This window comes from Panthera pardus, unplaced genomic scaffold, assembly GCF_024362965.1.
Source record: "Panthera pardus isolate Hobbes unplaced genomic scaffold, ASM2436296v1 HiC_scaffold_27, whole genome shotgun sequence".
Classification (NCBI taxonomy): Eukaryota; Metazoa; Chordata; class Mammalia; order Carnivora; family Felidae; genus Panthera; species Panthera pardus.
Genome location: NW_026526843.1, coordinates 86,412,397 through 86,438,071, shown reverse-complemented (window position 1 = coordinate 86,438,071; position 25,675 = coordinate 86,412,397). Strand labels below are relative to the sequence as shown.

At 43.5% G+C, this 25,675-nt stretch overlaps 1 protein-coding gene across 2 annotated transcripts in view; it reads right to left on the bottom strand.

The window, feature by feature from the left end:
• The window catches only part of EFHC2 (EF-hand domain containing 2), a 183,274-nt gene that overhangs the window by 137,380 nt on the left and 20,219 nt on the right, over nucleotides 1-25,675 (bottom strand). The window contains exon 2 of one of the 2 annotated variants that reach the window (XM_053891684.1): nucleotides 20,382-20,570. In XM_053891684.1, the coding sequence (XP_053747659.1) occupies nucleotides 20,382-20,570 (189 nt within the window). Of the gene's footprint in view, nucleotides 1-20,381; nucleotides 20,571-25,675 lie in introns of those variants that run through there. The other variant, XM_053891685.1, reaches the window with a different exon arrangement.

Sequence of the window (25,675 nt, the reverse complement as noted above, 5' to 3'; positions counted from 1 at the left end):
GAAGAGAACGAGTAGACCACAAAGGAAGTAAAGGGTGTATGTGAAGTTTCTAGAACCTAGATGGTGATGGCGTAAAATCTTGGAGTGCAAGTTCAGAATAGTCGGGATGTAAACACAGTTGTCAAAGTCTATTACTGACTGCTATTAGTTCCGAATGATGGAAAAGTAAAATAATAACACAGGTTATTATTTAGCACCTTTCCTCCTAAAAGGCCATTAGGTGAGAATCCGCTAAAACAGAGTAGACATTATAAAATCTCTTATTTAAGGGATAGAAGACTCGTTGAAAGTATCCTCGTACCCATAGCATAAATGGAACGGTAGGAAACAAGTGGAAGGAACAACGTACCAACAGCTTAATGGTTACGGTTTATTTTTTTTTTTAATTTTTTTTTAACGTTTATTTATTTTTGAGACAGAGAGAGACAGAGCATGAACGGGGGAGGGACAGAGAGAGAGGGAGACACAGAATCGGAAGCAGGCTCCAGGCTCTGAGCCATCAGCCCAGAGCCTGACGCGGGGCTCAAACTCACAGACCGCGAGATTGTGACCTGAGCTGAAGTCGGACGCTTAACCAACTGCGCCACCCAGGCGCCCCAACGGTTTAGAAGTCACTTGTCTCACTGGTGGCACGTCCAAACTTACTCTTCCGGAACATGGCAGAATTTGTGCCAAAGAAGAATGCCAGAACCCTGCAGCACAGGTGATGGCTGGCACAGACCCGGTTTATGCCTCCTTCCCCTAGGAACACCACCCTCTCTACCCCATGTAAGAAAATAAGCCAAATATTGGCAAAGGAGGAGACTTATTTTTTTTGTGACTATCTACTAGCAGCGGGGCACTTGCCACGCACTGTCCATCTGATGCCCACAGCAACTCTAAGGCGGGGGAGGGGGGGTCTGTTATTCATCTTGGACAGATAAGGGAATTGAGACCAAGGGAAGTCAAAAACATAGCCAAGAAGATGGGGCGCCTGGGTGGCTCGGTTGGTTGGGCGGCCGACTTCGGTTCAGGTCATGATCTCGCGGTCCGTGAGTTCGAGCCCCGCGTCGGGCTCTGTGCTGGCAGCTCAGAACCTGGAGCCTGCTTCACATTCTGTGTCTCCCTCTCTCTGACCCTCCCCCGTTCATGCTCTGTCTCTCTCTGTCTCAAAAATAAATAAACGTTAAAAAAAAAATTAAAAAAAAAAAAACAAAAAACATAGCCAAGAAGAAACAGGCAATAAGTGATAAATCCACATTCTGAACCCACCTGTCTGACCGGAAAGCTACACCAAAGAGCCTCGCACTGGGGGGTGTCGCAGGAGCACCATGTTCCCGAGGGGTACCTGACCCATACACAGAGTTCATTTCAAACAACACTCCATTTGGGGTGACGTACACACCCAGGGTCCAACCCGAGGGGTAAAGGGAAGGGAAAAGACCTGGCATAACAATGCCAACGAGGACCGTGATAGTTATACTCCCCTAAGAGAGGTCATTGGCAACTGCAAGCCCTAAAACAAAGGAAGATAAAAGTAGAGAGAGGAAGAAAGTTAAATGGGACCCTCACGATGGAAGAGGAATAAAAACGAATGGGGGAGGGGGGACCTGGGTGATTCAGTCAGTTGAATGTCCGACTCTTGATTTTGGCTCAGGTCATCATCCTAGGGTTGTGGGATCGAGCCCCGCATCTGGCTCCTCGCTGAGCAGGGAGCCTGCTTAAGATAAGCTCTCTCTCTCTGCCCTTCTCCTGCTCACACTTTCTCGCTCTAAAAAAAATTTTTTTTTAAATGGGGCACTTGTGGAGCGCCTGGGTGGCTCAGTCGGTTAGGCGTCCGACTTCGGCTCAGGTCATGATCTCGCGGTCCGTGAGTTCGAGCCCCGTGTCGGGCTCTGTGCTGACAGCTCAGAGCCTGGAGCCTATTTCAGATTCTGTGTCTTCCTCTCTCTGACCCTCCCCTGTTCATGCTCTGTCTCTCTCTGTCTCAAAAATAAAAAATAAACAGTAAAAAAAATTTTAAAAAAATGGGGCACTTGAGTTAAGCATCTGACTTTTGATTTTGGCTCAAGTCATGATCTCACGGTTAGAGTTCAAGCCCTGCATCAGGCTCTGCGCTGACAATGCAGAGGCTGTTTGGGATTCTGTCGCTGACAATGCAGAGGCTGCTTGGGATTCTGTCTGTCTCCCACTCTGTGTGTCCCTCCCTTGCTTGCTCGCTCGCTCTCTGGAAATAAACATTAAAATTAATTAAATTTTTTTTTTAAAAAATGAAAGTAAAGAGAATGAGAATAAAGACAGAAAGTCCTGTAAACGAGAAAAAGAAAGAAAAAAGGTCACAAGAATGGAAGAAGGAGGGATGAAAAGGTTGAGAGAGGGGACAAGAGGAAAGGAAATGGGACATTGAAAAAAAAATGGAGGTAAGCATCTGGCTCCTTTTGCATAATGTGGCGTTCTGGCTCTCCCTGCCCCCCCTCCCCACTTCTGAGGCCCTGGAAACAACCATGTTCCCCCAATTAGTTAAACCTCTGATAAAAGGTTTACGATAATGACATGCGTCCCTGGAGAACTCTCTTTATTAAAAGAACTATTACCACACTAAACAGCACGAGGAATTTCATAGGAAGAATGAGAATTTAAATGGAAGAGAATAATTAAAATAAATAGAAGGATATGGACAATTCTAATGCTTTAAAATGTTTAAAAAACCTCTGAAGGGGCTTAGGAGAGTAATTTATTTGAAAATAGAAGACTGGCGTGTTTAAAAATAAAGGGCCATCAATCCAGAGAACGAGAAATGATTACACAAACACTCAGAGAGCGCCACAGTAGATTATGAACATGAATTGGCTGCACTTTGTTTACATATGAAATACTTTCAAGGCTGTGCCTCAAATCTTAAGTCACAAACAGTGACTGAGACTGCAAGGAGGGCACAATGGAAGGCTCCCATTTATATGAACAGACAAAACTAGGGGCGCCTGGGTGGCTCAGTGGGTTAAGCGTCTGACTCCAGCTCAGGTCGTGATCGTACAGGTTGTGAGTTTAAGTCCTGCAGCGGGCTCTTCTGCTTCCCTCGCTCTCTCAAAAAGAAATAAAAACTTTTTTTTTTTTAAAGGGGATTTTTCTAAACAAGAAAAAAAAAAAAAAGAAAAGAAGAGACAAAACTAATCTATGGTGATGGAACTCTAAGCAATGGATGAAGGGCTGAATGGAAGGGGGCACAAGGGAACTTCCTAAAGCGGTACAGAAGCTCCATACGGTGTCCGAGGGGATGGTTACACAGATCCCGGTATTTGTCACAACTCCTGGATCTTAATGCTTAAAATGGGCACGTTTTATCACAGACAAAATTATTCCTCCCTCGGCGAAGTTGATTTTAAGAAATTAAAGTTGACTACCCTGAAGCCTCAAGCCACAAAATCCGAAAGAAATACAGTTATCCCATATCCTGATTGTGGTGGTTGTTACACAGATCTATCCATATGGTAAAACTTCAGAGAACTATAAACTAGGAAGAAAATAGGTGTGCATGTAAAAATTGGTGTAATTCATATAAGGTCCACGGGTTTAGTATTTTACCAATGTCAATTCCCTGGTTTTGATAATGTACTATGGTTATAGAAGCTGTTATCGTTGGGAAAAGAGAACAGAAGAACTACCTTGTATCATTTTTGTCTTTTCTGGTAAGTCAAGAATTATTTCAAAAATAATTTCTTGGGGCGCCTGGGTGGCTCAGTCGGTTGAGCGGCCGACTTCGGCTCAGGTCATGATCTCGCAGTCCGTGAGTTCGAGCCCCGCGTCGGGCTCTGTGCCAACAGCTCGGGCTCTGTGCTGACAGCTCGGAGCCTGGAGCCTGTTTCAGATTCCGTGTCTCCCTCTCTCTGACCCTCCCCCGTTCATGCTCTGTCTCTCTCTGTCTCAAAAATAAAATAAACGTTAAAAATTTTAAAAAAATAATAATAATAATTTCTTAAAAAAAGAACACAGATTGGGGCGCCTGGGTGGCTCAGTCGGTTAAGTGTCAGACTTCGGCTCAGGTCGTGATCTCGCGGTTTGTGAGTTTGAGCCCCATGTCGGGCTTTGTGCTGGCAGCTCAGAGCCTGGAGCCTGCTTCGGATTCTGCGTCTCCCTCTTCTCTCTGCCCCTCCCATGCTCATGCTCTTCTCTCTCGATAATAAACATTATAAAATAATTTTTTTAATAAAATTTAAAAAAAACAGATTATACAGTCAACGTGTTCTACTATAACCCACCATCACGGTTACAATGGGGTGAACTTACATAGGGCATAATTCTGCAAATACAAAATCGAAGAAGGTAAGTTTGTAAATGTTGCCAATAAACCTGCAGCTAGTCTGTATTCAGAGAGAGAAAGTACATGAATGAACATTACTCAACAGATTTAAAAACTCAGAACAAAATGTACATCAGCCAAAAATGTAAGTCAACAAACCGCACGGCAACTCATTTTGGAGTCATATGAAGTCGCCCGTATGACAAAGACTGTATGTTTAAAAAAAAAAAAAACAGAAACAAAACCAAAAACTGGTGTGCACAGAAGACCATCCCATGGCACCTTGATGTTGGACTTCGAACCTCCAGAACAGTGAGGAAATACATCGCTGTGGTTTATGCCACTAAGTCTATGGTATTTTGTTATAGCAGTCCTAGCAAATGAATATATTCAACTATGTAGATCATCATAACATTTACTTCTTGTGAGGATACAGTTCAGTGACTCTGTAAGTTTATAGAGTTGTGTCATCATCCTCACAATGCGGTTTAGGACATTTCAGTCGCCCTCCTCAAAAGTTCCCCCTCCCGCTGCCAGCCCCCTGCAACTACTGATCTGCTTTCTCGGATATATTTGCCTCTTCTAGCATTTCAGATAGATGGAATCATACAACATAAAGTCTTCTGCGTCTGCTTTCTTTCACTTAGTATGTTTTTGAGGATCATCTATGATGCAATAGGTCTCCGTAGTTTCATTTTATAACTGAAGAGTTTCCACTGAAATGGTTACACCACATTTGGTTTACCTGCTCATCGGTTAATGAACATAGCAGCGATTCCCTGGTTTGGGCTATCATGAGTAATAATGCTATAATCATTCACGTACAAGGTTTTGTCTGTTTCATTAATTGGTTTTTTTGTTTATTTTCGAGAGAGAGCATGAGCACGAATGGGAGAGAAGGGCAGAGGGGGAGAGCGAGAAAGAGAAAGAGAATTCCAGGCAGGCTCCACGCTCAGCGCAGAGCCTGATGCAGGGGTTCAATCCCACAACCCTGGGATCATGACCTGAGCCGAAATCAAAAGTCAGATGCTTGACCAACTGAGCCACTCAGGTGCCACTAATTATGTTCTAATTCTCTTAGATCTGCAGGAGTGGAATTACTGAGTCACGTGGTAAGTATCGGTTTAAGTATTTAAGAAGCTGCCAAACTTTCTTTCAAAATGGCAGTATCATTTTATAGTCCTACCAGGAACATATGGACGCTCCAGTTTCTCCATATCCTTTCCCCACACTTGCTACTGTTGATCTTTTTAAGCCATAAACACTCCATGAAAAATACGATTTTAACTTCGGGCTAATGAGAATAAGCCCTAGGCCTAGTTACTGATAAAAAGTTTAGGCCTGAGGAGATGGTCTTAAAATTTCGTCTAATAAGTAGATTCTTATAAATCATAAGTTATTATAAATCATAAATTATTAGCATTCTAGATTTTAGAAAAGAGGGGAAAAAGAACTCTCTCCTCTTTAGTGAGAGAGACATTTAGTCCCAATTTGGGTTTCTGTTTCTGTTACATGTCTTTTGAATTTCAAAAGATTAGAGGAGGGGCGCCTGGGTGGCTCAGTCGGTGTAGCATACAATTTTGGCTCAGGTCATGATCTCGCAGTTTGTGAGTTCAAGCCCCACGTTGGGCTCTGTGCCAACAGCTCAGAGCCTGGAGCCTGCTTCAGATTCTGTGTCTCCCTCTCTCTCTGCCCCTCCCCTGCTTGTGCTCTGTCTCTCAAAAATAAATAAATGTTAAAAAAAAAAATAAAAAAAAAAAAAGATTAGAGGAGCGCCTGGGTGCTCAGTCAGTTAAGCGTCCAACTTCGGCTCAGGTCATGATCTCACAGTTCATGAGTTCGAGCCCCGTGTCGGGCTCCGTGCTGGCAGCTCAGAGCCCGGAGCCTGCTGTGGATTCTGTCTCCCTCTCACTCTGCCCCTCCCCAGCTCATGCTCTCTGTCTCTCAAAAATTAATAAATGTTAAAAAAAAAAAAAAAAAAGATCAGAGGAACCCATTTTGTAGGATGAAATTGGTAACTATCACTTTAACATACACTTAAAGAATGGAACTTTGTGTTTTATACTTAATGGTAAATGCAGAATGCATCGTTGGGAATTTGGGGCATGATACGTTTGATTCCAGGTGAGCCTTTGGAGTGCTTTCCTGAGACTGGCTGAAGATTAATGGAGTCATGATGTAAAGCCTGGGATTTAAATTGCAATGTGTTGTAATCCCATTGTGTTATGATTATACATATCGATGTCTTTTCTGAAATGATCCTAACAGAATTCAGATAATCTGAAAATTGCATACACCCACTGAAAAATTTTCATTTGACATTTGGGGTATTGGCTGAAAGGTAGAATATCTGGCACATTTTCCAGTTATTTTTGCAAATGGAATTGTATTTTATTTTTATAGACTCTAATTAGAGGTTTTAACATTCCCAAGTGGCCTTGGGCAAAACTTCCAGCATCTGTGTTCACGTGTTGCTCTTTGCTAATCATATGAGATTCTAATGTGTTCGATCGCTCCTTGATAGCCCTGTAGGAAAATCCAAACTCTTGGCTGGCGTTGGGCGAGAAGGAAAAGGCAGCCACCCCAGGCCTTGGCGTCCTCCTGTTGAACATGAACACGTTCTGAGAACACCGGCCTCAGACAAGACCACTTGTGATCCATTATGATGGATTGAGACAAAAATAAAGTCCGCTCCATAATCATGTCTGAACTCTGAACACAGACAGAAGGTGAAAACTGTCCAAACTACAAAATGCCAAACATTCTCCTCTCCTAGATCACAGGAGTCCCTATGAATGAAGTGCATGAAGATACACAATCGTAAAAGTACTCTGCCTCCGGACAGAGCCTAATCCAGAGCAAGACCCCACCTCCTTAAGCCCTCCCCCAAATTAGCTAACACAAACACAGATCCTACAGTAAATCTTTTCTAACACCTGCTTGCTTAGACATCCCTCGATAACTCAGGGTATGGGTCTTCTCTCACCGCAGTGAGTAATAAGCCAACTTGTTCAATTAAAAACGCAATCTAGGGGCGCCTGGGTGGCTCCGTCGGTCAAGTGTCCGACTTTGGCTCAGGTCATGATCTCACAGCTCGTGGGTTCGAGCCCCGCGTCAGGCTCTGTGCTGACAGCTCGGAGCCTGGAGCCTGCTTCCCATTCTGTGTCTCCCTCTCTCCCTGCCCCTCCCCTGCTTGCTCACACACACACACACACACACACACACTCGCTCGGTCTCGCTCTCAAAAATAAACATTAAAAAAAAAAACCTACAATCAAGAGACAGTATCAAGATGGCGGAGTAAGAAGATGCTGAGCTCACCTCTTCCCCCAGACACACCAAAACCCACAACTACACACAGAAGAACGCTGAGAACGAACTGAGGCCTAGCAGAATGGATCATACACAACAAAAGACAAAAAGACAAAAAAGCACTTTGAGAAAGGTAGGAGGGGCAGAGACGTAGGTCAGTCGGGATCCGGGATCCCACCCCCCCCCCCCCACCAGCGCAGCAACCCATAAGCAGGAGTGTTCTCACAACCATAGAGGCCTGCCGCTAGGGAACAAAGAGTCCAAGCCCCTCATCAGGCTCCATAGCTCAGGGGACCCGAGCTGGGAAGATGAGCCCCCATATCTGGCCTTGAAAACCAGTGGGGCTTAAGCGCAGGAAGGCCCGAATGGCAGGAGTAAACAGAGACCCTGCTCTTAAAGTGAGTCTCAGTGTATAGGGAGTAGTTTGAACAGTGCCCGGGTAACCTATGAAGATCCACTAAGTGCAGGGTGTGTCCCGGGGTGGGGGCAGGGATCTGTTGGAACGTTCCCTGGGAACACAAGCACCGACAAGCACCATTTTTTTTTTTTTTAACTTCCCTTCTACCTAGCAGGCCAGGCACTGGCAGGTGTCTTTTTTTTTTTTTTTTTTTTTTTAACCTCTCCATCTACTGTGCTAGCATCACATTCGACCGCAGACTCACCCTATCCGACTCCCCTGCCCTAGCTGGGAGCCCAACCCAAGTGGCTCCCCACCCTGTCACCCTGGTTGGATGCACTCGGCCAACACCAATGTTCCTCCCAACCTGTTCCCTGTCCCACCACACCCAGCAGGTACAGGTGGCAGGCTGTGGAACCTCGGGGTGGGGGGGGGGGCTGCCCCACCCACTAGTGCCCTCCGGGGTGGCTGTCCCAGCTGGACCTCATAGCCAGCCCCATGGCCCAGCAAGTCCCCAACAGTCACAACCCAGCCACAGCAAGAGGGTGCACAAAGCACACAGATACACCGCCAAACAGAATCAACAGCAGATTAGAGGTTGCAGAAGAAGGGATCAGCAATTTGGAAGGCAGAGTAGTAGAAACCACCCAGTCATGGGCGCCTGGGTGGCTCAGTCAGTTAAGCCTCTAGATTTCGGCTCGGGTCATGATCTCACGTTCGGGAGTCTGAGCCCCGCATCAGGATCCGTGCAGGCAGTGTGGAACCTGCTTGGTATTCTCTCTCTCTCCCTCTCTCCACCCCTCTCCAGCTTGCTCTTTCTATCTCAAAGTGAATAAATAAATTTTTAAAAAATCACCCGATCAGAACAGCACATACATTAATTACCTTCAATGAGGACAGTTTAAAAGACCTCTGGGACGACATCAAGTGTGCTAACATTAGCATTATAGGGGTCTCAGAAGGAGAAAAGAGAAAGAAAGGGACGAAAATCCTATCTGAAGAAATAACGGCTGCAAATTTCCCTAACCTGGCAAAGAAAATAGATATCCAAGTCCAGAAAGCACAGAGTCCTAAACAAGATGAACCCAAAGAGATCCACATCAAGACACATTATAATCAATGCGCGAATAAAGTTCAAGTGAGAACTTTTTTTTTTTTTTTTTTTTTTTTTTTTAACATTTATCTATTTTTGAGAGAGAGAGACAGAGCACGAGCTAGGGAGGGGCGGAGAGAGACAGGGAGACACAGAATCCGAAGCAGGCTCCAGGCTCCGAGCTGTCAGCACAGAGCCCGACGCGGGGCCCGAACTCACGGACCGTGAGACCATGACCTGAGCCGGAGTCGGATGCCCAACCGACCAAGCCACCCAGGCGCCCCAATAAAGTGAGAATCTTAAAAACACGAGAGGAGGGGCGCCTGGGTGGCTCAGTCGGTTAAGCGTCCGACTTCAGCTCAGGTCACGATCTCGCGGTCTGCGGGTTCGAGCCCCGCGTCAGGCTCTGGGCTGATGGCTCAGAGCCTGGAGCCTGCTTCCGATTCTGTGTTTCCCTCTCTCTCTGCCCCTCCCCCGTTCATGCTGTGTCTCTCTCTGTCTCAAAAATAAATAAACATTAAAAAAAAAAGGGGCGCCTGGGTGGCGCAGTCGGTTAAGCGTCCGACTTCAGCCAGGTCACGATCTCGCGGTCCGTGAGTTCGAGCCCCGCGTCAGGCTCTGGGCTGATGGCTCGGAGCCTGGAGCCTGCTTCCGATTCTGTGTCTCCCTCTCTCTCTGCCCCTCCCCCATTCATGCTCTGTCTCTCTCTGTCCCAAAAATAAATTAAAAACGTTGAAAAAAAAAAAAAAAAAAAAAAAAAAAAAACACGAGAGGAAACAAGTTACGCACAACGGAACTCCCATAAGACTATCAACTGATTTTTCAGAAGAAACTGTACAGGGAAGAAGGGAGTGGCATGATATATTCAAATTGCTGAGAGGAAAATATTTACAATTAAGAATACTCTACTCAGCGAGGTTATCACTTAGACTTGAAGGAGATGAGGAGTTTCCTGGACAAGAAAAAGCTAAAGGAATTTATCAACACGAAACCAGTCTTACAAGAAACGTTAAAGGAACTTCTTTAAATAGAAAGTATATGGGGCGCCTGGGTGGCTCAGTTGGTTAAGCGTCCGACTTCAGCTCAGGTCACGATCTCACGGTCCGTGAGTTCGACCCCCGAGTCGGGCTCTGGGCTGATGGCTCAGAGCCTGGAGCCTGCTTCCGATTTTGTGTCTCCCTCTCTCTCTGCCCCTCCCCCGTTCATGCTGTCTCTCTCTGTCTCAAAAATAAATAAACGTTAAAAAAAATTAAAAAAAAAAAGTATAGGGCCATAACTAGAAATAAGAAAATTATGAAAGAACAAAATATCACTGGTTAAGGTAAACATATAAATATAGCAGATCAACCAACTACATAGCTAGTATGAAGGTTAAAAGACAAAAGTAGTAAAATCATCTAAACCTACAATAATTAGTCAAGCAAGTCACAAAACAATAGAATATAAAATATGATATCAGAAGTACAAAACATGGTGGGGGGGACAAAAACACAGTGACTTTGGAAGATGCTTAAACTTATTCACCATCAACTTACAATAGACGGTTACAGGGGTGTCTGAATGGCTCAGTCGGCTGGGCATCCGACTTCGGCTCAGGTTAGGATCTCACAGTTTTTGAGTTCAAGCCCCACATCGGGCTCTGTGCCGACAGCTCAGAGCCTGGAGCCTGCTTCGGATTCTGTCTCCCTCTCTCTCTGCCCCTCCCCCACTCATGCTCTGGCTCCCTCTCTCTCAAAAATAAATAAAAACATTTAAAAATAAAAACATTTAAAAATAAAATAGACCGTTATATACATTTTATATATGAACCTCATGGTAACCACAAACGAAATACCTATAATAGACACGCAAGAAATAAAGAGAAAGGAATTCAAACATAACAGTAAGGAAAGTCACCAAACCACAAGGGAAGAGAGTAAAAGAAGAAGAAAGTAATGGACGAGAGTCATTTCTCTTTCTCTCTCTAGAGTCTATCTCTCTCTCTAGAATAAAAAATTTTAAAAAAGTAAAGGGATGGAAAAAGATATTCCATGCAAATAAAGAAAGCTGGGGTAACAATACTTACATCAGGCAAAATATTTTTTTTAATTTTATATATTTATTTTGAGAGAGAGACAGAGAGTGGGGGGGGGGGGGAGGAGCAGAGAGAATCCCAAGCAGGCTCTGCACTCTCAGTGCACAGCAGGATTCGAGGCTCAAATTCAGGAACCGTGAGTTCCTGAACTGAGTTGAAACCAAGAGTCGGATACTTAACCGACTGAGCCACCCAGGCGCCCCCCAAAGTAGACTTTGAAACAATGATTAACAGAAGGCAAAGAAAGTAGAAGGAGACAAAGTTAGTAGAAAGAAGGAAATAATAAAGATCAGAGCTGAAAAAAATGAAATAGAGACTAAAAAGAACAGAAAAGATCAATGAAACTACGAGCTGATTTGTTGAAAAAATAAACAGAATTGATAAACCTTTAGCCAGACTCATCAAGAAAAAAAGAAAGAGGGGATAAATAAAAGAAATAAGAGAGAAATATACCACAGAAATACAAAAAATCATAAGAGACTATTACAAACAATTTTATGCCAACAAATGGGACAAGCTAGAAGAAACAGATAAATTCCTAAAACATACAATCTTCTAAGACTGAAACAGGAAGTAATAGAAAATCTGAACAGACCCATCACTAGTAATGAAATTAAATAAGAAACAAAACAAAACAAAACAAAAAACCTCCCACAAACAAAAGTCCAGGACCACACGGCCTCACAGGTTAATTCTACCAAACATTTAAAGAAGAATTAATACCTAATATCCTTCTCAAACTATTGCAAAAAAATGCAAGAAGAAACCCTCCCCAACTCATTCCGTGAAACCGACATGCCCCTGACACCAAAACCAAAGACACCCCAGGAAAAGAAAATTACAGGCCAGAATCCCTGATAAACGTAAATGCAAAACTTTGACAAAACATCAGCAAACCAAATTCAACAATACATAAAAGGATCATACACTAAGTTCAAGTGGGATTTAGTCCAGGGATGTAAGGATGATTGAATATCCACAAATCAATCAACATAATACGCCACATTATCGGCTACATATGACAAACCCATAGTTAACATCGTAGTCAATGGTAAAATGCTGAAAGCTTTTCCTCTACAATCAGTAGCAGCACAAGCATGCTCACTCCCCCCTCCTCTCTGCAACACATTTTTGGAAATCCTAGCCGGAGCAATGGGGCAAGAAAAAGAAATAAAGGGCATCCAAGTTGGAAAGGAAGAATTACAACTGCTATTTACAGATCACAGGATGCTTTACACAGAAAACTCTACAGATTTCACCAAAAACAAACTATTAGAATAAGTCCAGTAAAGGTGCAAGATACAAAATCAGCAGACGGAAATCTGTTGCATTCTATGCCCTAATAATGAACTGTCAGAAAGAGAAATGAAGGAAATGATCCCACTTATAATCGCATCCAAAAAAAAAAAAAAAAAAAAATGCCTGCAATGACATGGGTGGAGCCAGAGAGTACATTGTTAAGAAGTCAGTCAGATAAAGACAAATAACGCATGATTTCACTCATATGTGGAATTTAAGAAACGAAACAAATGAGCAAAGGAGAAAAGAGGGAGAGACAAAGTTTACTCTTAACTATAGGGAACAAACTGATGGTTAGCAGCGGGGAGGTGGGTGGGGGATGGGTGAAACACGTGAAGGTGATTAAGAGCACACTCGCTGTGATGAGCACTGAGTAATGTATAGAATTGAGTCACTATATTGTACACCTGAAACGAATATGACACTATGTGTTACTATACTGGAATTGAAATTAAAAACTTAATTGAAAAACTGAAAAAAATACTTAGGAATAAATTTAACTTAGGAGGTAAACTCTGAAAACTAGGACCCTGATGAAAGAAAATCAAGATGACACAAATAAATGGAAAGACATACCATGGTCATGGATTGGAAGAATTAACATTGTTAAAATGTCCATACCACCCAAAGCAATCTATAGATTCAATACAATCCCTTTCAAAATGCCAATGGCGCATTTTTCACAAAACTAGAATAATCCTAAAATGCATATGGAACCACACAAGATCCTGAATAGCCAAAGCAGTCTTTAGGAAGAATAACAAAGCTGGAGGTATCATGCTCCATGATTTCAAACTATTCTACAAAGCTGTAGTAATCAAAACACAGTAAGGTACGGGCACAAAAACAGACACATAGATCAGTGGAATAGAGTCCAAAAACAAACCCACGTGACTAAGACCCACGCTTATAGTCAATTAATATTCAACAAAGGAGGCAAGAATATCCAATGGGAAACAGATGATCTCTTCCACAAATGGTGGTGGGAAAGCTAGACAACTACATGCAAAAAAAAAAAAAAGAAAGAAAGAAAGAAAGAAAGAAAGAAAGAAAGAAAGAAAGAAAGAAAGAAACTGAACCAGTTTCTTATACCATTTACGAAAATAAACTCAGGGTTGATTAAAGACTTAAATGCAAGACCAGAAACCATAAACTCCTAGAAGAAAACACAGGCAATAAGCTCTTAGACATCAGTCTGGGTTTCCTCAGGCAAAGGCCACAAAAGCAAAACTAAACAAACAGAACCACATAAAAGTAAAAAGCTTTTGCACAGTGAGGGAAACCATCAACAAAACAAAAAGGCACCCTACTGAATGGGAGAAGGTATTTGCAAATAATATAACCGATAAGGGGTTAGCATCCAAAGTATATGAAAGACTCACATAACTCAGTATCAAAAAAACAGTCCAACGAAAATATGGGCAGCGGACATGAACAGACTTCTCCAAAGAAGACATGTAGATGACCAACAGACAGATGCAAAGAACTTCACATAACCAATCATCAGGGAAACGCAAATCACAACCACAATGAGGTATCACTTTACACCTGTCAGAATGGCTATTATCAAAAAGACCAGAAATAACAAGGGTTGGTGAGCATGTGGAGAAAAGGGAACCCTCATGCACTGTTGGTGGGAATGCGAAATGGTGCCACTATGAAAATCAGTGTGGAGGGGTCTCACAAAATTAAAAATTGGAGCTACCATATGATCCAGCAATTCCACTTCTGCGTATTAATCTGAAGAAAACACTAATTTGAGAAGATATACACACCCTTATGTTCACTGCACTGCGGCATTATTTACAACAGTCAAGATATGGAAGCAACATAAGTGTCTACCAGTGGATGAATGGATAAAGAAGTGGTGTGTGTGTGTGTGTGTGTGTGTGTGTGTGTGTGTCTGTGTGTGTGTGTCTGTGTGTGTGTCTGTCTCTGTGTGTCTATGTGTGTGTCTATGTGTGTATGTGTGTCTATGTGTGTATGTGTGTGTATGTGTGTGTATATATGTATGTATATATACATACGTATGTGTATATATGTGTATGTATATATACACATATGTGTATATATATGTGTATATGTGTGTATATGTATGTGTATGTGTGTGTATATGTGCGTGTGTATATGTGTGTGTGTATATGTGCGTGTGTATATATATGTGTATATATATGTGTGTGTGTGTGTGTGTATATATATATATATATATATATATATATATATATATATGTTGGAATATTTATAATTCAACCATAAAAGAGAATGAGATCTTACCATTTGCAACAACATGGATGGACCAAAAGGCATTATGCTAAGTGAAATAAGTCAGAGAAAGGCAAATACTGTAGGGCTTCATTTCTATGTGGAATCTAAAAAATAAAACGAATGAACAAACAATACAAAACAGAAATAGACTCATAGATACAAAGAATAATATGGTGGTTACCAGAGGGGAGGGGGTGGGTAGAGGGATGGGCAAAATACAGAAGGAGATTAAAATACAGAAATACAGTTATAAAATAAATAAGACACCGGGATGTAATCTACAGCTAGTTAAGAATATCGTAACAACTCTGTATGGTGACAGATGGTAGCTAGATTTACCACGGTGATCACTTCCTAATATATATAATTGGTGAATCGCTATGTTGTAAACCTGAAACCAACAAATCATAGGTCAACTACACGTCAATAAAAAAGTAAAAATTTTTAAACCTTTAAAAAAAAAAATCAAGGCGCTACAGAGATCGTGTTTTAAATATTTATTTTTATATTGTTCAAAGTGTAAAGATTCACACGGTACCACATACTCAGCGTACCACAAACCCCATGTCCATGAATGCAAAGCTATTAAAATTCTAATTCTGTGGCCCGTACTTCTGATTATAATGATTATGTTTATAAGAGCTGGAAAAAATGAAATAATATTTTGAAATGCATGCATCCCCATAGGATCAACCTTTATCCTGCCACTTACTATAATAGAGTCATTTGCAAAATAGCGAACCAATTAGGCTAACTAGGAGCCACTGCCAAAGGAAAAGAAATGACGGCATAATTGTAGAGTTGAGACAAATGGCACTTAACACCCAGACAAAAGTCCTAAAAACATTCAGTCATTGGAGTATTTCTAACTAGTCTGACTTTTTATAAAAGCAACTAAGGGCCGATCATATACAAGAACAACGGCAACACATCGTCAACTACTAAATGCTAAACTTCAATTAGTAACGTAGGCACCTGGTGCCATTAGAAAGAACCCCAGGCCAGGAGATCCAGGATGTGGGCTCAGTTCTAGGATGAACAAGCAGAAGCTGCCTTGAGTCACAGACGACATGTCACACACTAAGCCTAAAAAGTCTTGAGCATGGACCGCTGGAGGTTAAAGGGCTTTAGAAATGAGTCAGTCAGGGGCGCCTGGGTGGCTCAGTTGGTTGAGGGTCCGACTCTTGATTTCAGCTCAGGTCATGATCTCATAGTCTGTGAGCTGCAGCCCTGCATCGGGCTCTGTGCTGACTGTGTAGAGCCTGCTTGGGAGTCTGTCTGTCTGTCTGTCTGTCTCTCTCTCTCTCTCTCTGTCTCTCTCTCTCTGCCCCTTCCCTGCTTGCTCTGTCTCAAAATAAATAAACTTTTTAAAAAAATTAAAAAAAAAGTAATCAGCCAGCCCAGGCTCTCATTCCAGTCAAGGTAACGGAGACTCGGAGGTGAGGTGACGAAGCCACGGTCACACAGGTAGTTAGTTCCAGTGCCTCCAACACACGGTCTCAGAACCCTGGTCCCTGCCTGCTTCTTACAAATGACTCCTCATCTATAGGGAGCAATCATCCACGTCTGCTTCTTCCTCGCGGAGGTGCTGGGATAACGACTGGCACTAATTGGCGTGGGTGAATATGTGCTTGCTTGAATTTAAACGAATTCAGTGAAATAGCTAGTCTTTGGGGGGGGGGGGCGGGGAGGCACGGGCGCGGTATCACACAAAACCGTTCTGGCCATTTGCATAAATCCCGCCAACGAACGCCAGGGGGTTCTGGCAAGTAGGACTGTGTTTCTCAGTGGCAGCCCGACTGGCGTGTTAGGAAGACCATTCTCGTCCCCAGCCTGGGGCTGCCCTCCCCATACTGCAGGATGTAAAATACACAGCTGGCCCCCAGCTACTTAAAAGCAGCAGCATCTCTGGACCACGGACTGCCCAAGGGCAAGGCGATTTAAAACATCCAAAGGAATGCAAGAATTCCATGAGAAACCAAACATCAGAATGCCGAAATGTTAAAGAAAGATGGAATCGGTATTACAGCATGGCGGTTACTGAGCCGGTCTTTATATAAAATATTGCTATTTTGTTCATCGTGAATGTGGGCGTTAATTCTGCTTCCTCAAGACGGTTCATTAAAATATTATCTCTCTTGATTCCTGAGGTCTGGGGTGCTCTTTGAATTCTGCACCCGAGGCAAGGGCCCCCCTTGCCTCGACAACCCAAAACATCTCCACACATTTGCAGAGGCCTCCCTGGGTTGAGAACATCTGACAAAAGAAGTCCAGAAAGAGGCAGCCGGGGCCTGAAACCGCGCCTCCATGGTGCCAGCAGGGTGTTAGGCTCCTTTAATACCTGCTGTGCTCACAAGATGGCTGAAGAATTATGTCCTAGTTCCTCACAGGAAAACAAAGGTAGGACACAGAGCAGGAAAAACAGATCCACTGGGCCTCTTTTAATTAGAAAAATAACTTTCCCAGGAGCCCTCCCCAATAAATCTTCATCCCATCCATCGCTGGCCAGAAGTGAGTCGCCCAGCCAGCCCTGGCTTCAAGAAGCCTGGGGCAGGTGAACACTCTACAGTGGCCACATCAGCAGGAGAAAATTGGTGCTCCCTCCGTAAGAATGAAGGGGAGAGTGGGGCGCCTGGGTGGCTCAGTCAGTTAACCGGTTAACCGTCCGACTTCAGCTCAGGTCATGATCTCCCCGTTCCCGAGTTTGAGGCCCGCGTCATGCTCTGTGCTGACAGCTCGGAGCCCGCAGCACAGATAAAACCCAGAATGTTGTCTTAGGCTGGGCTCTGCAGAAGCAGGGCCTGAAACAGGGAGTTAGGCCCATGTGATTTATTATGGGCACACTCTTAGGAGACACGTCTGAAGAGTGAGAGGAGCACCCAAGGGAAGGGAAATGAGCCAAGCAAGAGTGCAATCTCACGTAAAGTTTAGCCTTGGCCTGATGCACAAGGGGGCAGGGGCCTAAATCCACACTACGGACTTGTCCGGCCTCGAAGAGGCTCGCTTTTGTCTTGTTTTTGAGCATCTGTTTGTTTTTTGGGAGCGCGCAGCGGGGCAGGGCAGAGAGAGGGGAGGACAGAGGATCTGAAGCGGGCTCTGCACCGACAGCAGAGAGCCCGACGTGGGGCTCGAACGCACACAGCTGTTGACATCATGACCTGAGCCAAAGTCGGATGCTCAACTGACTGATCCCCCTAGGCGCCCCGAAGCAGCTCATCTTTTTGCCCTTGACGAATCATCAGTCATCTGTTGCCTCCTCTTGTGGTGAAGGGGCCAGCGCAACCGTCCAGGTTTCTCCGGGTACTGATGCCAATGCTCCTCGGCCAAGAGCAACACGCAACACGTGGATCTGGGCGGGTGGGTGCCAGGGGCATCTATTACAAATATGAGATATCGAGGGGCGCCTGGGTGGCTCAGTCGGTGAGGCGTCTGACTCTTGACTTCGGCTCAGGTCACGATGTCACTGTTCATGAGTCTGAGCCCCCATCGGGCTCTGTGCTGACAGCGTGGAGCCTGCTTGGGGATTCTCTCTCTCTCCCTTTCTCTCTACCCCTCCCCAGCTCGCACCGTCCCTGTCTCCCTTGAAAGAAATACACCTAAAAAAAACATTAGATTTCAATACACTTTCCAAAGAACTGCCTTGATTTCTACTTTCTGCGGTTTGAGAATGTAACCCTAGATAAACTGCAATGATTAAAAGCTAGGAGAAAAACTGGCGACGAGTGAAAAATGTCTCATTTTTAAGAAAAATGATTAACAGGTGTTGACTTGTTTTGTTGGACCACGAATGTGGAAAGCGCTTTATAATTTGCTCTGGGTATTAACCAGGAGCCAGTGTGTAGTTCACAATCTCATCAGAGCACGTAAATATTTCATAGTCTTCGTGTCTCATTTAAAGCTCAATGAATATTTAATTGAAGTTGACCAACAAAATAACTGAAAGAATTATGTTGCATTTAGTTAGGCTAAAATGAGCAAGCTCTTCATTTTCTCAAGTAGTTTGAAGCTAAAATTATTCCAACTTCATGAAATATTCTACATAATTTTATAAGTAATTAAAGGGCTGCAAAATAGGTTTGAAAGGCACATGTTAAATATTGAGAAAAACATGAAATAAAATGAATTCTCTACTTTCAGTGCAAGAGAACAGTTTAATATATTGCCACCTACAACATTACTTATTCAGTAGTGGATTAAGCTACTGTCAATACCCTCTTTTTGACACAAGAAGTAAAAAAAGGAAATTTTTCTTTGTCCCTCGCAAATGAAATATTCCAGAATGATGATGTGCAAACACCTAGGAGATCGATAATAACAGGGAACCATGCATGATCCATCCTGGGAAGCTAGCCCAGAAATTGCTTCTGAACTCTGCGTCCTGCACTGGGCCAGGGACGGAAAATAATTTTTTAAAACATTTAAAGAGAGAGAGAGAAAGAGAGAAATAATGGTTCATGTTCAAAGCAGAGATGGTTTCCCCGGAAAGAAGCCTCCCCTGCAGTCTGTTAGATCTCCGTTAAGTGTCAGAACTGGGCTTCAAAAAAAAAAAAAAAAAAAATATGTGCTCTAATTGATCAACTCTAACACAGATGACACAGAATATGTCACTTTTTACCAAATTTGAAGACATTTTAATTGGAATCAAAGAACTGCCAACTAATCCATGCTAAGGCTGCTAAAAAACCACCCGGTAAACTAAGCATATTAAGGTCTGAATTCTTTATCTAGTCCTGAATTATTTTTTAATTACAGGACCCTAAATAATCTAATAACAGGTCCCTTTTTGGAGAACAGAACAGGAGGCCATGACACAGGGTTGTGTGGTAAACACAACATATCCATTCCGCTGCCTTATGGGAAATAACTGGTCACCTTGTGTTCCCCACCCCCCACCGCCCCTTGATCCTCGTCCCTTTTAAGATATTCAAATGGATTGCCTCGATCAGTGATCAATACGCCATTACGTGTGTGTGTGTTATGTGCACAAACATACACATTAAAAAGTTCAGATTCTTATCTAATAAGGGCACCTTTTTCCTTCACTTCTAGAATTCTTGCCATGTCCCCCTTTGGTTCTCAGGGAGGGGGAACCATAATTAATATGCAGAAAAGAGAAGACATCTTTCTGTGGCTATTTGATGGCACATTTCAAATCAAACAAAATGACTTAGTTACTGGCAACTCACTAAGCCAAAGTGACACTCTGACCAGACTCTAAGTGGCCACAGAGGGACAGAGAGGAGAGGACAGGAAAGCTGATAAGCATTAGGCAAGAAAGGTGAACATTGTTCACCGGCAACCAGTGTGCCTGGTCAGAAAGAGAAGCAGGGATAACTTTTGTTTGTTTAGGGTACTTTTATCCTTTATTTTAAAGTTTACTTATTTTGAGAGAGGGAAAGAGACGGAAGGAGGGAGAGAATCCCAAGCGGGCAGATGTGCGACTCGAACTCACGGAGCGAGAGATCATGACCTGAGCAGAAACCAAGAGCCGGACGCTTAACGACCAGGCCCCCCAGGCGCCCCAAGGGTACTTTTGTTCTTGAATGTGTCCTTTCAAAAGAACTAGCCTTAACATTTACATTAAGGACTCCCATTTTCTCAGTACCTATTATTTCGTACGTGTAACCGGTTAAGGTTGCGTGGCTCCCAATGTCAGGTGACTCACCCGCTTATCAAAAGCTATCCAGGATGGCGTGGTGCTTCCCACTCCTTTAGGAAAGTCACTGTATTTAGGCTTCATCTTTTGCCCAGGAAGCAGTTCTCCACCTATTCCAGGTTTATCTTCACTCACCAGCATCCTAACATTGTTGCAAAAGCCCCAATGTTGAGATTTGTGGAACTTCTTCTTTTCCACCTGTGAACGCAAAGGACAACATAAAATGGCTGACGTTACTCTTTACGTCTTGTCTTGTTTTCTTGTTTTTGTTTTTTTTATTTTTGACCCGGGGGGGGGGGAGGAGGGGGAGGGGCAGACAGAGAGAGAGAGAGAGGGAGAGAGAGAATCTTAAGCGGGCTCTTCGCCCAGTGTGGAGCCCGACGTGGGGCTCGATCCCACGACTGTGAGATCATGACCTGAGCTGAAATCAAGAGTCGTACGCACAACCGACTGAGCCATCCGGGTGTCCCGTGTCTTAGCTGTTTTAAAAGGTAAACCACATCTCCCGTAGCTTACTTTGCCCATTACAAAATGCATATTCGAGTGGCAAAAAAAAAATTCTGATCAATCCTTACCCAGAAAGTTGTGTCACATTTTTCATTTTAGCAAATTCGAAACTTTGAAAAGCAAGAGGAATAAACCCAATGCTCCATGCTGTTTAAAACAGTTAAAAATAACTGACTGCAAGTGAACATTTAGAACATTAGTTTGCTAATTGGTCTATTCCACTTATTTGCTAAGAATGCAAACAGGGAAGAAAAAAAGTCTTCCACTTCAGAGTAAAAATTCAATGGTTTTCCCACAAAAGTTATTTTCACCAACGCAGAAAATAAAAGTGTTTCCTCATTAAAACAAACATAAGTGGAAATTCTTCAAAGCTGCCACTGTCATCCTAATTTTAAAACCTCGCTGTCCTTTTCCCTCACTGCCCTCCCGTCTTTTCTGGCGACCTGGGCAGAGAGAGAAAGGCCTGGACGATACTACCAAGGGTTGGCAAAGATGGGGGCCAACATCAACTCGCATGCACCTGCTAGTAAGAAAGTAAAGGAGATAATCCCTCTGGGGAGAGGTCCAGCAATACCTAGGAATGTGAAAAGTCTATATGCCCTCTGGCTTAAGAAATCCATTCCCAAATATCCTTTGCCCCTGTGCACAAGGAGCTAAATATAAATAATAAATGAATATACATAACAAATGAATGTAAACAGAGGCGCCTAGGTGGCTCAGTTGGTTAAGCGCCTGACTCTTAATATCAGCTCAGAGTGTGATCCCGTGGTCGTGGGATTGAGCCCCATCAGCGTGAAGCCTGCTTGGGATTCTCTCTCTCCCTGTCACTCCGCCCCTCCCCAACTCGTGTGTGTGCGCTCTCTTGCTCGCTCTCAAAATATTTTACAAAATAAACAAATGTAAGTATTTATTGTAGCAGATAGCGTATCATATAACGAACATCCATCCACAGCCCTGAATTTAAAGAAAAATTTCAGATCACAATGAAGCCCTCTCTCACACTCCTGCCTCCCTGTCCAGAGGTAACCATTATCCCGAATTTGCTGCTTGAGCTTTAACATTTTGCCAGGATTGTACACAGCCAGGGCAACGGCTGTTTGCAAAAGCATGATGCGTTGGTGAACAGAAGAAGATATCTGCAAATCTCCTACCTGATGAGGGGTTAATGTCCAAAAATATACGAAGAACTCATACAACTCAAGAGCGCAAAGACAAATGATACAGTGGGAAAAAATGGGCAGAGGATCTGAACAGGTATTTGTTTTTTAACATTTCAATTTTTTGAGAAAGCACGAGCACGCACACACAGGCATGGGGGAAGGACAGAGAGGAGAGGGCTGTCATCACAGAGCCTAAAATGTGGGGCTCGAATTCACTAACCGGGGGATCACGACCTGAGCCGAAGTCAGACACTTGACCGACTGAGCTACCCAGGTGCTCCTGAACAGGTATCATCCTAAAGGAGACACACAGATCGCCAACAGACCCAAGAAGGGTCTATAATCTCACGTACATGTAGAATCTTAAAAAAAAAAAAAAAAAAAACAAAAACACCACAAGGTCATAGATACAGAGAACAGATTGGTGGATGCTGGGGGGGGGGGGGGCGGGGGGCGGGTAATGACAGGTGCCAAAAGGTAGAAACATGCAGTGACAAAAGTCCTAGGATATAATATACAACATGGTGACTACAGTTAATATTGTACTGTACATCTGAAAGTTGCTAAGAGTGTAAATCTTTTTCTTTTTAATGTTGACTCAGTTTTGAGAGAGAGAGAGAGCGAGCGAACACGAGCGGTGGAGGGGGAAAGGGAGGAGGAGACACAGAATCCAAAGCGGGCTCCAGGCTCTGAGCTGTCAACAAGACCCCGATGTGGGGCTCGAACCCACGAACCCTGAGATCATGACCTGAGCTGAGGTCGGACACTCAACCAACTGAGCCACCCAGGCGCCACCCCAGGCAAATGTCTTAGTGAATGACGAAGTGAGGACTATACTATCCTCAGATCCAGGGCTCCCTGGTATCTCTACTCCTCGGGTCCCACCCCGCTTATAAGGCCCCTACTGGAAAGCCGGCAGCCAGGCTCAGACTGCCCTTGATGCTTTACATCAAATTAATAGCCGATCCCCCCAACCCCACTTCCTGGTTGCTAAAGGTGGGAAGATCAATTTTATCACATGCTCAGATTGACTGCTGGATAATCAATAAGCTGCCAGGGCCCCTGTAGAAACCATAAAGCTAAGCCAAACTGAGAAGCAGGCTCTAGCGTCACGAGTTGTTCATCCATCTATAATCTTTCCTTCAGGGCTCCAGGACATCAGAGGCTCGCTGTTTCTTTTTAGGCTGCCCGGCAAAGCCCAGATGCTTCACAAGCCCGCGACAAAGGCAGGAAGAATGAGGTGCTTGGAAAGGACCTGACCGTTCAGTAGGGCCACCGCATGAGCTAGACCAAGCCCATCTTTGCAGATATGAATACCATTCCTGTAGCCATAACAGCTAACGTGCCTAGCACTGCTTTAAGTACTTTATTTCTTCTTTATTTAAGAGACAGACGGAGAGCAAGCGAGCAGGGGATGGCAGAGAGAGAGAGAATCTTAAGCAGACTCGACACTCAGCACGGAGTGCAACACGGGGCTCGATCTCATGACCTCGGATCATGACCTGAGCCAAAAATCAAGAGTCGAGACGCTCAACCCACTGAGCCACCCTTGTTTTAAGGCGTGCCCCTGTTTTAACTACTTTAAAAGCATTAAATCCTTTTAATTCTCAGAGTGAATCTCTGAGTATGCTTTATCGTTACTATTTGATAGATGGGGATCCTCAGACACAGGGAGTTTAGGTCATTTGCCCAAGGTCACTCACTAGTGTAAGGGGTTAACCCAGGATGCACGCTCACTGCCTGAGCCTTTAAACGCTGGGCCTTGCATGTGTCGTGCGTCTTAGAGAAAAGCAAAGGACTTCTCCTTGTTTCCATCATCAAGGCTGAATGAATACCTTTACTTCTGACAAATATAACAAGGCAAATGACCACCATGACCGGAAACAGATGGGATAAGGAGACCGAAAACTTAATAGCTGATATTACTACCTTTTCCTTACAAGCAGGACAGGTGTGAGAGAGTGCTATAGAACGCCTTTCCCAGTCATCAGTGGTTACGGGAAATTTGAGGACTGAGAGAGCCAGCTCATATTTTATACATATATATATATATATATATACACACACACACACACACACATACATACACACATGTACGTGTACATATATACATATACACACATACATATACATTTTATATATATATACGTATATACATGTACATTTTATATATATATATACACATATATATGTATATATTTTAATGTTTAATTATTTCTGAGAGAGAGAGAGAGAGACAGACAGACAGAACATGAGCAGGGTTAGGGGAGAGAGAGAGGGAGACACAGAACCCGAAGCAGGCTCCAGGCTCTGTGTGTCAGCACAGGGCCCGATGTGGGGCCGGAACCCACGAACCATGAGATCATGACCTGAGCCAAAGTGGGAAGCTTAACCGACGAAGCCACCCAGGCGTCCCATATTTAATATAGTTTTTAAATGTTTATTTTTGAGACAGAGAGCGAGACAGGCAGACTGTGAGTGGGGGAGGGGCAGAGAGAGAGGGAAACACAGAATCCGAAGCAGGCTCCAGGCTCCGAGCTGTCGGCACAGAGCCCGATGCGGGGCTCGAACTCACGAACCTTGAGATCATGACCTGAGCCGAAGAAGGACACTTTACCGACTGAGCCACCCAGGCGCCCCAGTACTTAATACTTTGATGTACATTAACAACAACCTACTTTTCTGTGTTTTTGAGGTTAATGGAACGTATGATCTAGAATTACTAAAACTATCATTCTTAGATATTCCTGCTTCATCAGGTTTGAGACTGGTCGGCTTCTGCTCCACGAATAGATGTTTTTTTCTCCCTTCATGTCATATTTATTTTAAGAATTCATTTTCTCTTTTCTTGTTTTCTGTACTTTTATAGAGAAAAAAAAAGTCATTCAGTAGATGCTGTGAACCTCCCAGAGAAAATAACAACAAAATTGCCTCAGGTATAGTGGGATCTTAGAGCTCAGGAAAATAAGAGCGTGAAAGCTACCATTACTTATTAATAAAGCTAAATCACTCAAAGAAACCCCAAATGTAAAAACAAAAAAGCCAAGTCAAGGAAACTTCAAACATTTTTTAAGCTAATTTTCCTCTCTTTCCAAACCTAACTTGGAAAATTGTTGTGCTCATGACTCTTAGCCATCAGCTCAATATAATAATAAGATTGGTGTTACATATGTAACATTAGCGTGTGTGTGTGTGTGTGTGTGTGTGTGTGTATTTATTCTGAGAGGGAGAGAGAGAGAGCGAGCACAAGCAGGGGAGTGGCAGAGAGAGAGAGAGAAAGAAAATCCTAAGCAGGCTCTATGCTGTCACTGCAGAGCCCAACACGGGGCTCAATCCCACAAACCTGAGCCAAAAATCAAGAGTTGGACGCTCAACAGACTGAGCCACCCAAGCATCCTGGTTTTACATATTTAATAATGTATTTAAATCAGTAGAGTGGAAAATAAAATTTAAGTAAGATCTAAAGAGATGCACAGCCCCTTCCTCAAAAAACTTTGATATTTTTTTCTCTAAATAATTAAACCCCAAGCACCAATCAGTAAAAAGAATTCTAATGACTTCCCCAAAAGTCAGGTAAAACTGTCAGCTTATTGTAGTTGATTAGTACATCCATTCCCAAATTGCTTCTCCCTTGCT